Source organism: Leucoraja erinacea, chromosome 22 (assembly GCF_028641065.1).
Source record: "Leucoraja erinacea ecotype New England chromosome 22, Leri_hhj_1, whole genome shotgun sequence".
Taxonomy (NCBI): domain Eukaryota; kingdom Metazoa; phylum Chordata; class Chondrichthyes; order Rajiformes; family Rajidae; genus Leucoraja; species Leucoraja erinaceus.
Window position 1 is genome coordinate 28838409 of NC_073398.1, and position 12560 is coordinate 28850968.

Below are 12560 nucleotides of genomic sequence, written 5' to 3' on the forward strand. Positions count from 1 at the left end.
CCCAATTATCCATGGCCTTTATCTATGGTTCAATGGTTCTTTATCTATAAAGCATTAAAGTCAGTAGTGTGATGGAGAAAATGCTCCATTTTCCTGGATGAGTGCAACTCCAATAAGGATATGACAGAACAATCCACCAACTTGATGTGACAGAACAATCCACCAATTGGCAGAATATCTATCGGCCTGAATCTACTGTAGATGCTTGTCTACTGTATCTACCAACTCTAAAATGAACCACAACTACTTGCAAAGGTCCGTTCCTCAACAGCTCCCAAATCTGCAACCGCTACTTTGAAGATGACTGGCACATGGAATTACACTATCCACAGTTTCACCTACAAGTCTTTCAGCTTTTAGACTTGGAAATGTGTGACATGGGTTTATCACTGAGTTCAATTCCAGAAACATTAATTCCAAAAATTCTAGAAGTATTTTTTTCAGACGGTTGCTGTGGTTCACAAAAGTGACTTCACCATCACCATCTCAGTCAATTAGGGATGGACACTAAATGCTGCCAGTATTGCCCATATTTCCTACATCATTACTGATGAAGAAAATCCTCATTGCCATGCCCAGCTCTGTTAGCACAGTTTCTAAAGCTCTTTCCTTAAATAACATAATACCAGTGTTTCCATAATACTTCTAATAATTAGCCAGGAAGTGGATGTGGTCACTGGACATCAGGATCCTTTCCAACCTGATTCAGATTACCCCGAGGCAATGCGCCATTTGGAATGACTGATGCAATTTGCAAAATTCATTTCGAACTGATATCAAAACCTGTATTTGCTTGTGGAATGTACAAAGTATTTTTTTGTTTGTGCTTATTAAGCTGCTTTGTGTTTGGAGAACTGGAAAAAGACTGCTTCTAATTTTTGACTATTCAGAATCCACTTTTTATCAATTTTGCAGTATTGGGAATTTCAATGAGATGATATTAATGATTTGTTTTGTGGATTTAGTAAATGTTTTCTACCTGTACAGGATATCCCATCTGGGACCATTATTTTTGGATTTGGATGGATATCTGTATGTAGGGTTACTAAAACTTTTTAACTAGTCTAAATTCCCTGGATTAATTGAAGTCACTTTGTCCAACAATAGGGACTTTGACTTTGACCTCTATGCATATTTGTTTTAAAAACAGAAACTGCTGGAAATACTTGACTGGTCAGGCTGCATCTGTGGGAAGAGAAACAGAGTTAAAGTTTCAGGGTAAAGACCATTCGTCAGAACAGTTCTGACAAAGATCTCTGACCTGAAATGTTAACTCTGCTTCTCTTCACACAGGCGCAGCCTGACCTGAATATTTCCAGCATTTTTCTTCCTAGATTTCTGGGATCAGCAGTGTCTTTTTTACACACATGGGTATCATCACGAGAATGCAGATGCTGAATCTGGAGCAAAAATCAAACTACTGCGGGAACGCGTTGGGTCAAGCAGAATCTGTGGCGATAAAGGGAGAGTCAATGTTACCGATCGAGTTTCTGCATCAAAAATGAGTGTAGAGGGGAGCTGGCCAATGTAAAGTGGCATGCAGGAGAAGTGAGGCAGGGGCTGGCAGGCAGGCAGTAGATGGAACAAGGTGAGGAGGAGTTGATGGACAGGTGGAATTAGTTGGGGGGGGGGGGGGAGGGTGGTTATTGAGACTGGATGGAAGGTGGTAAGTTGGAGCATGAGGCTACATATGCTGAATCTGGTAAGGAAAGAGAGTGGTAAGTGGAGTCAATGATGCAGAGATGGAACCATTGGGAAAGCAGATAGGATAACTAGAGTGTATGTTGGAGTGATAGGCAGATGTTACCAGGTGGGGAAGAAGAATGAAATGGGGGTAGAGGGAAGAGAACCAGAAAGAGAGAGAGAAAGGAGCGCATAGGGTGTGAGTGTGTTTTAGTTTGTGAATTCTTGGACAGGTATTCTTTGGATATTTTGCTTGCCAAACATCTGTTCCTGGGCTTTGTATTAGCTCTTTCCCCAACTTTCATTTTGCCTAACAGTTGTTTATCAACACACTTGCATCTGGGTCATTTTTGATGCATTACAATAGTTCTGGCATTGAAAATGGAGTAACCGGGAACTTGTATTTTCCCTGCAGATCTCACCAACATATTTGAGTCGTTCCTCCCCCAGCTTCTGGCCTATCCAAATCCAATTGATCCCTCTAAACGGTGATGCTGCAGCTATGTATCTCCATCGACCAGAAGAATACAAACAGAAAATAAAAGGTAAGGATGCTTTACAATTATATTTAATAACATAAAAATGATTTAAAATGTAATTTACTGGTCTAAAATAAAACAATGATGGTTGTTGGTTCAGGTGAATCCTGTGTGGCAAGCAAGCACTCTAATCATATTATTCAGGTTATTATCTGAATGGTGTCATATTAGGAAAAGGGGAGGTGCAACGAGACCTGGGTGTCCTTGTCACTGAAAGTAAGCATGCAGGTACAGCAGGCAGTGAAGAAAGCAAATGGCACTTTGGCCTGCATAGCGAGAGGATTTGAGTATAGGAGCAAGGATTTGTACAGGACCCTGGTGAGACCACACCTGGAGTATTGTGTGCAGTTTTGGTCCTACTTTGAGGAAGGACATTCTTGCTATTGAGGGAGGGCAGCATAGGTTCACCAGGTTCATTCCAGGGATGGTGGGACTGTGAATCTGCAATTCTGTGCCACAGAAGGCAGTGGAGGCCAATTTACTGGATATATTTAAAAGAGAGTTAAGGGCCTGTCCCACTTTCACGACCTAATTCATGATCTTTTTTACTCGTGGACATTTTTCATCAGGCTAGAAAAGCGCCCCAACCTACTTGATGCCACGAGTACCTACGACCACCATTACGACCTCGTGACGACCATGCTGCAAGTATGAGTCAAGGGCAAACTCGGCAGAGGTCGTGAAAGTGGGACAGGATTCCCATCAAAAACATTAAACAGGAATAACCTGGATTATCTGGTTTATTTCTGAATTGCATTTAGTGAGCATAGAAATAGGAGGGTAGCTCAAATGACTGAAGAGGTCATGGAGGAGAGAGGACTTCGCTAGTAATATGTCTGGGAAAGATGGGAATATACAAACTGGACAAGTCACACCAAGCAGAGAAATTCTCTCGCGGAGGATGGGGGGAAATTGCTGGAAGTGTTGAGAAGAATTTAAACTAATTCTGAAGGCGAATGTGATGCAGGTAGGCCCACTTTGGGGCTGAGGAGCAGACAAATGTGGAAGGAAAACCAGGTCTCTAGGAATGCAAGGTTGGACTGCATCTCTTTTAATACAAAGAGTCTGACAAGTAAGGTTGATTAACTGAAGGCAGTAATTTAATAAATGGGACTATAACATAATTGCTTTCTGAGATGTGTTTGAAGAATGGGCAACACTGGCCAATCAATGGTACAGGATTTAGAATCTTCCTTGGAGAATTGGGAGGTTAGCGGGGGAAGAGACATGAAAGACGTGGCATTGCTTTAGTAATCAAGGAGTCTTCAGTAAGGAAAGAGAATATTCTAAAAGGTTCTTAAAATGAGGCCAAGTGGATAGAGTGTAAAAAGGCTGATCTGAAATTCTTTTGACAAGGAGCAGAGATGATGATTGAAATGATGATTGAAATGAAATGAAATGAAATGATTCAATTTATTGTCATTGTCAGTGTACAGTACAGAGACAACGAAATGCATTTTTTAGCATCTCCCTTGAAAGGGAGACACAGGGCGTCGCGGTGTGCCCGCGCCTGCCGCCGTACATTCCATTACAGGCAAAGGTGGGTGAAGTGTCTTGCCCAAGGACACAACGACAGTATGCACTCCAAGCAGGATTTGAACCGGCTACCTTCCGGTCGCCAGCCGAACTCTTAGCCCATTGTGCTATCTGTCGCCCGATGAAGGGTTGTTTGTGCAAAACCTGGGAATAGTGAGTGGTATACTGCAGTAATTGGTGCTGGGACTTGGCTCTTTATTTACATTAACAATCTGGATGTGAATGTAGGAGGTATAAGTTGGCGGAATATATGAAAATTGGGGTGTAGTGCATAGTGAGGAGGGGTCGTCTTTGTTTAGAGAATAAAATTGGCCTGTTGGTAAAATGGGCAGACAGAAAATGTCAAATCGGATTTAATCCTAAAAAGTCTGTGACTATATATTTTGGGGAACTAAAAGACTAGGATATACACAGCCACTCCAATGTTTAAGAATGAATAATCCTAAAAACTGAAACTTGAACATATTATTGAAAAGAAAAATGCAAGAACAACAAAAATTGCACTTACAAATAAATAAAGGGCCTGTCCCACTTAGGCTATTTTTAGGCGACTTCCGGCGACTGTCACAGTCGTAGCAGGTCGCCGAAAAACCGGCGACTGGAATCCCTTTTGACATAAAATTAAAAATAGAATCATTACTTTAACATAAAAAAACAAAGTCAGCACTGGTGACAACCTACGTTAACCTGGTGAGAAACTATAACAGCACCTACGTCAGGAGAAATCAAGCTACGCTCAAAGGCGTCAAACTCACTGTCTCCAAAATGTTTTCAACACGTTGAAAATCCAGCGGTGACCAGAAAGACGCTACGACTCTTTGGGCGACTGAGACGACTACTCACGACCATACAGGTGACACCCCCGTGACCATACATGTTACGACAGCCTAGTCGCCTACAAAATAGCCTAAGTGGGACAGGCCCATATCTCAAAAAATCAAAACATCCTCAAACTTAATTTCTTCCTTTGCAGTTGTCCCACTTAAAATGTGTAGTTGTTGAACCTACCTGGAGTGTAATCTGACAACTATTTTTATTTCTACAAGTCTACCAACCCTCTCGTTCCTTGGTCGTTTCATTTTTAATTTTGTGAAATCATCCTGTCAAGTAAATAGCAAGAAGGACCCTTACCTGAGAGGTTGAGGAATCAAGTTGGCCTGTGGTTTGTGGATGTAATGTACAGTGCAGCATTTCATGCACAGATCTTTCATATTGAGCCCAGGAGAAGTGAGAGAGTTTTAGTACTTTCTGACAGAGTGCTGGTGCTGATGACCATCAACACCACAATTCAAAGATAGACACAAAAAGCTGGAGTAGACAGCGGGTCAGACAGCATCTCTGAAGAAAAGGAATAGGTGACATTTTGGGTCAAGACCACAATTCAAAATTCACAGACCATTTATTTTATTGTAGCACTGTGTTCTTGCTTTTGTTGCTTTGCCCTAATATTACATTCAACATTGAGAAATGTGATTGATTCTAGAAGCCATTCGCTGATTTTGTTTTTTTTATTTTATTTTCTTCCTACCTTCATCCTAATCCTTGCATAGAATACATCCAGAAATATGCAACAGAGGAGGCACTAAAGGAACAAGAAGAAGGAGCTGGCGAAAGTTCATCAGAGAGTTCCATGTCTGACTTCTCCGAAGATGAGGCCCAGGATATGGAATTGTAGTAGTGTCACCAACCTCTTTCTAAGAGACAGACTATATAATTTCCTAACCATTGAAAAGCAGACTATAATATTCATATTTAAAAACAAAAAAGCAATTTTTTTTTTTTATTACTAAAACCAGGTTTTTATGGATAGCATTGGTATATTATCGCCCTGGATTTTTTTTTTCTCTCCTTGGTCATTGCTCCAACTTGAGGTGCATCTTACCCCACATTCCAATGGTAGCTATGTGAGGCCCAAATGCATGTTATCACATAACCTTGGTATTCCTAACTCATAAATATTTTGGCCCCAAATGGAAAAAGAGCAAGAAAAGGAGAGCGACGGATTGGTGAGAGCAGAATAACAACCAAGCAAGAACAACCGTTTGCCCTGTCCGTATCTTGACCAGAACAGCAGCGCTAGAGAGAACAGAAAGTTTCAGTAAAATCGAAGCACAATGGAAGGTTTACTAGGCAGAAGAAAAACTAATATTATTTGCTCTGCATGTTTTTTGTTTCTATTTTTTCCTCGTGAATAAAATTGGACGTACAGATTACAACATCCTTTTTATTTTAATTGTGGCATGATATGGAAGAATACAACTTGTTTAGGACTTTGGTTCGTAAAGCAGATTTAATTATAAAAAAAACCTAGTGTTTGTGGCTTTAACCTGAAGGATAGTATTAAGTAATTACTAGGTAGTGGTGAACTTGATTACTCTAATTAGCACGTTGTATTATTATTGGGGGAATACTTGCCAGCACCCTATCTTGCTATATAGATTTTTTTTTTAAATGCCTATTGCTATGTGCTGACTTATACCTGTTTGACTTATTTAGGGTTAGTTAGTATGCTCGCTGGTGATTTCAAAATAAAAAAATGTATATTTTCATTGTTACAATAGTTGATTTGGAATTGATTGTAATAGTTTTTACCCTGGTGTAGAATTTTGTGCCAGTAGTTGTAAATTCTGTAATACTACAAGGGAAGATTGATACCTTCTCGTTCATGGCGTATATTCATTTCCAGCCACCTTCCCTCTTCCATATCCCTTGGTCTCTGATGTGTGGATGGAATACAGGGAAATTGAACGTATTCTAAATCAGGGTAATTATCCTTTTACAACCCCTACTTCTGAAACGCCATCCTCAACTGTAGTCTCATTCAGCTCTTGAGGAATCATTTCACCCAATTTGCCTGCTCTTTGGAATACACGTCTTCTTCTCATTCCACATAGCTGTCGCCTTCCATTGATATTTTCCCTTTCCATGAAGTAAATGCAGCATATGTTCATGTTTTGAGCTGTTTGATGATCCTATTGAGGCATCACATCATTGGAACTGTGCATCATTGTTAATATCTTCACAATTTACAACTTAGCCATCTCGTGATTGAAAGCAGAAACATTTGTGCAGTGGAATGCTGCAGCTGAACCAGCTTCACTTTCTGAGGCTGAGGTGACTTTGAAACCAAGTTGACGTGGATTTACATTCCCAAGTGAAAGGTTTGTATCTTGTCCAGTACACTTCACACTTTCCCAGTTCATCAGTCGGATACAAGTATATTCCACAGTTTGCTTGCTTACCATGTGACAATGTATTGGAACCTAATTTTCCAAATGAACTCTTTGTAAGATTTAATTGTTAAAGGAAAGTTGTTTGTTGACATCTCACATTTTCTATGTTTTGACTGGTTTAGAAGTATGTAAAAAGATTATGGATTTGTGGTGCAGGGAAACTTAACATCAAATTGGGATCTCTCTTGTGCTGTTGTGCAATTCCAGCAGTGACAGTGAGATTGGATATGTTACCATTGACCAAGAGAAGAAACCAAGTTCAGACTCTTAGTGGGACGTGTATTTTAGCTGGCTGGGTTTTTTTAAGCATCATGTGTAAAAGTGTACTGTTCTCTGGTTGCACAGATCCTACATCAAGTATTTCTATTGCGATGAGCATTAGCCTGGAACTTTTTATTTTGGGTGCCTCTAGGTCACAAACCAACCGCTTTACTTCATTTCTGAGTTAGTTGTTGTGAGATGAACGCAAAGTGATAGAGTGAGGTAAATTTGAGTTGTTTGTCTTCCTTAACGAATAAGCACTAAGATCTTTGATTTCTGCCTGACTGGTAAGTATATCTAGACTATTGTGATGCAGCTTGCTTTCAGAATGAAAGACTTCACTCTCTTGAGTTTGAGGATTGTTTATCTGCATCATTGGTGTACAGAGGGATCTTGAGGTGCAAGCCGATAATTCCCTGAGTGGCAACATGGGTAGATAGAGCGGTAAAGAAAGCATATGGAATGCTTGCTTTCATATGTCAAGGGATTGAATATAACAGTCAGGAAGTCATAATACAGCTTTATGGGAACTACACACATTTAGAGTACTGTGTGCAGTTCTGGTCAACCCTGGAAGGATGTGGATGCTTTGGAAAGGGCTCAGAGAAGATTTACCAGCCTATTTCCTTCGCTCCATAGATGCTGCTGCACTCGCTGAGTTTCTCCAGCTTTTTTGTGTACCTACGATTTTCCAGCATCTGCAGTTCCTTCTTAAACAGGTTTACCAGGATGATGCCTGGATTGGAAGTATTAGCTACAGGGAGCAGTTGTACAGTTGGATTGTTTTCTCTGGAATGCCAGAGGTTGAGGAAAGATTGCATAAAGTGTATCAAATTATGAGAGGCATACATAGGACAGTCAGAACCTTTTTCCCAGAATGGAGAAATCAAATATTAGAGAGCATAGCTTTAAGGTGAGAGGAGCAACGTTCAAGGAGTGAAGTGGGGCAAGTTTTTTGCACAGTCGGTGGTGAGTGCCAGGAACGTGCTGTAGCCAGATACGATAGTGACATTTCAGAACATTTTGAATAGGCATATGGAGTATCTCAGCGGGACAGGCAACATCTCCGGAGAGAGGGAATGGGTGACGTTTCGGGTCCAGACCCTTCTTCAGACTGAAGAAGTTTAAGGACTGAAGAAGTCCAGACTGAAGAAGGGTCTCGACCTGAAACGCCACCCATTCCTTCTCTCCAGAGATGCTGCCTGTCCCCCTGAGTTACTCCAGCATTTTGTGTCTACCTTTGATTTAAATCAGCATCTGCAGTTCTTTCTTACACATGGTCTTGGCATATGTTTGGCACAGACATTGTGGAACCGAAGGGCTTGTTCTTTTGCTGCATTGTTCTATCTATAATAATACAGGGAATGAGAAAAATAGAGAATCTGTTTAATCAATATACTGACATGCAACTTACTTTTTTGGCTGGATAAAATAGATAGATTTTGGCTGGATAAAGTAGAAGATTATTTGGTGTTTTCATCAGCTAGTGTGTTCTGCACAGCACTCCAAATATGTGTTGCAATGGAACCTTAATGCAAGAACTTTAGTGTCTGGAGATTGGCACGGAAGTAGCATGTTTGGATTTAGTTCTTCTACACCATTGTTAAGGCCACTAATGGTTCAGGAGACAATTAAGGATACAACTTTCATAAGGGTGAGGTCGCCCATTATTCCACCAGCATTCCTCCTCAACCAATGCCACAAAAATATATTGTCTTCTACTGATTGTGAGTTATTGTTACATGAACACTGGATGCTGCATTTTTCCAGATATCTGAACGATAGCTATTCATGGCATGTAAAACACTTTGAAAACTGTGTGAATGTGATAGATTGAGTAAAAAATTATCTAATGAAGCATTAATCCTACATTCCCCTTTCTGCAGATGCTGCCTAATCAACGAGTGTTTCAGACACCACTTTTATTTCAGTTTTTTTTTAGGCTGCCCTGGTAAGAAATACTGGAGGTCAAATGCCAAGTATTGTAATATACAATTCAGTCAAATATAAATAGTTTTGGGAATTGGTTAAATATATACTGTTATTAATTTTTCAAGGAGCATTTTATTGTGTTTTGGCTGAATTGAAATGAATTGGTTTATTTGTCCACTTTCCTATGCTTGTTCTCACTTTAAAATGCTCCTTAAACCTGCTTCTTTAACCAAGATTGTGTTACCTACCCCACCCCTGGGAATGCCTACTTTTGCAGAAGATGCTGTTAAAACAGTTGAGCAATCTAAACACACTGTTTAAACAGGTTACTTACTGCGCACATCTTGTACATCTTGGTTTCATTAGGAGAACCCAGATTCTGGTCAGTGCCGATTTAATGGGCTAAAGGGCTATTGGTGTGGCTTTATGGCTCCATGGCTAACTTTGTTCTGTGAGATTTTGAAAATCTAGGCGCATCATCACCGTAAAGAAGAATTGGACTATTCAATTTCAACTTGTTCTAATATATGGTACAACTATGAGAGTAACCTTTTATATTTGCATTAGGTCGTAGTTTAAAGATTAATGGTATATCAACAAATCGGTGCTGAAATAGCCTACTGGCTGACTCTGGCCCAAAATATATAAATATAACCGCAAAGCTGAAGGAGCTGCAATAAGTTCACAGTAAATGTCCATGACAACATGGATGCAGCTTAGCAAGATAACACCTGAAAGAGCTACAGGTCACTTGGTTAAAAAAGCATGCTTATGTTCAGGGTATCATAGTCACTGTAATGTAGCTGAGTGGCAAATGGGCATTGCTGAACCTGGGCATTGGGGAAACTGCTTGATTGGATCGAGATGCACTCAGGCAATGGTCAGCAGATGGTGGCAGTATTTTGTTTCTCATTTAACTTTCTTCCACGTGCCATTTGTAACCATTTGCTGCCTATCTTGTTTAACCTTTATTTATTATTTATGTAGTGACTAAGCTAGGCTTGCCCTTCGGAAAGAAGTGAAGGGTGATGAATAAATCTATTAATGACTGCACTGTGATTTCCCTAGTTACTGAAGATTGGGCAAAGTTAATTCAATGACAAGAGGCTGATCTGTTACTTTGAGACGCACAGATCTGGGGCATTCCATCCATTGAAAGGCATGGGCATATATTCTATAAAATGATGAATTCCCCTGCACATAGTGTGCTTAGTAAAAGATTTGATGGCAATGAACAAAGGCAGTATTTCATGTTGGGGGTGATGAAGATTGAGGAGGCTTAATAATCTTAAAAATTAAAGCTAGCCTGTTCAGGAGGGAAACTGCTGAGCAGCACATTTCCACAAAAAAGTTCCCCAGACTTTGGATTCTTAGTACTTGGGGAACAGTACTTTCAAGGCTGAGCAATAATTTTTGTGATAGGTAAGCAATAGGAAATGGAAGCAAGAGTGTGCCTTTCACTCTCTTGTCTGCTGTTCAATAAAAGTTTGGATGGTCCTTTACAGTAGTCGCATTGTAATGCTTAAAATTTTAAGTTGGTCAATAGTTTTAAATAAACATGGTAAGAGCGTCTCCACAACCCTCTTAGAAAGGGATATGGAAAGATTCAATCCCTCTGACTGAAGGAATTTCCTCATTTTAATCCCGAAGACCTCATCCAGAGGAAATGTCATTTGCACATCTACCCAGTCAGGCCCTCTGAATGTTTGCACATTTTGGTGAGATCTTCTGTTGTACTTTTAAATGTATAAATATTTTACGGTATGCCTTATTTCTTATATGATACATCTTTGCATCTTCCCAGAAAGCCATCAAGTGAACATTTGCTAAACTGCCACCATGTATCTTTGGGCAGAGGCACCAGCTTTGTAAACAATATTTCAGATGCTGTTCACTAAGACTCTCTAATTGGAGCACGATGTATGTATACTTGTTCACAATCCATGTGTAATTGAGGTCAACATACTATTTGCCTTCCTAATTACTACTCGTAGCTGCATGTTAGCCTTCACTGATTCATATACACATTATAATCCATCTCCCACATGCTTACCATGCATTTGGCCTATTTGTTCATGTGCAACCCCTGTGCACCTTCCTCACAGCTTTTGTATCAGTGGCAAATTTGGATGTATTGGATTGAACCCTGTGGCACTCTTCTAGTCATAGCCTCCTAGCCCAAAAATGACAAATTCCTACTCTGTTCTATGTGTAAACCAATTCTGAATCCATGTGGTATTTCCCTGCACTATGTGCTGTTGTGTGTAATAATCTCTGGTGTTGTACTTTATGGATGACCCTTTGAAATCCTAAAGCAGTTGAACTAATGTGCGATGTGGATCAACTGTAAACAAATTGAATAGGCATTTGATCCCAGTGAACCTGCACCTGGAATGTACAAGTCTGATCTCCCTAAAGGATTTTCTTGCAATATAAAGTTTTCATGTGAATTGATACACTTTCCTGGTATAGATGGCAGACTGCATTTAAGACCATCAACAACAAAAAAATACCCAATTGTGATGTGCCTTAACATCAAACCTAAATAGTGTTGCAATTGTTACTTTCATACACCTTTTAATATAATCGAGTTTCTCATGGGGATGTTTTTTATAAGGGACTGAATTAATGGCCTTGAGCGAATAATTGGAAACCGGTTCAGGAGAGATGAGAAAGCTATGTTTTGAGATTTTTTTAAAGTGGGATAGAATTGTGGGAGTTAATGATAGTGCTCAGATTCTGATCCACTTAACATAACTAAATGAATGTAAATTGAGAAACTGCATGTTCTGGAAATCTAAAATTATAAAAGAAAATTCTGGAAACATTGAATTGGCAGCATCTGTGGAATGGACGATGTTTCAGGTCAAAGATCCTTGGTCGGCTGTGAAATTGGGACTCAACAGGACTTATTACACTTCAATGGGAGGAATCAAAAGCCAGACTACTATTCTCTAAAAGGAGAAAGATTGCAGATGAGTGGCACAAAATTGTGCATGAATTGTAAAATGTTAGCTGGCGGGTGCAACACATAATGAGGAAGAAAATGGCATTGAGCTTTATTGCAACATGGTTGGACTTTGGAATTATATGGGGTCCTGGTGATACCACACCTGGAATATTATGCAGATTTGTTCCCTTGTTTGAGATAGGAAAGATTGCATTTGGGGTTCTCCAAAAGTGATTTACTAGACTACTACCTGGGGTGAGTGGGTTGTCCTATCATGAGTTTTAAAACAATTAGATCTATATTCTTGGGAATTTAGAATGATGTGTGATCTTGTAAAACCATACAAGATTGTGATGAGGGCAGAGCAATATGGATGACCATTGTAGCAAAGTCTCGAACAAGAGGACGCAGTTACAGGATAAGGGG

At 39.9% G+C, this 12560-nt stretch overlaps 1 protein-coding gene across 1 annotated transcript in view; it reads left to right on the top strand.

The window, feature by feature from the left end:
* Positions 1–6316, top strand: part of ube2h (ubiquitin-conjugating enzyme E2H (UBC8 homolog, yeast)) — a 77596-nt gene extending 71280 nt beyond the window's left edge. Inside the window, 3 exon segments of the mRNA XM_055653353.1 lie at positions 2099–2160; positions 2162–2228; positions 5309–6316. Of these exon segments, the coding sequence (XP_055509328.1) occupies positions 2099–2160; positions 2162–2228; positions 5309–5433 (254 nt within the window). The 3' untranslated portion in view covers positions 5434–6316.
* The last annotated feature ends 6244 nt before the right edge of the window (positions 6317–12560 follow it).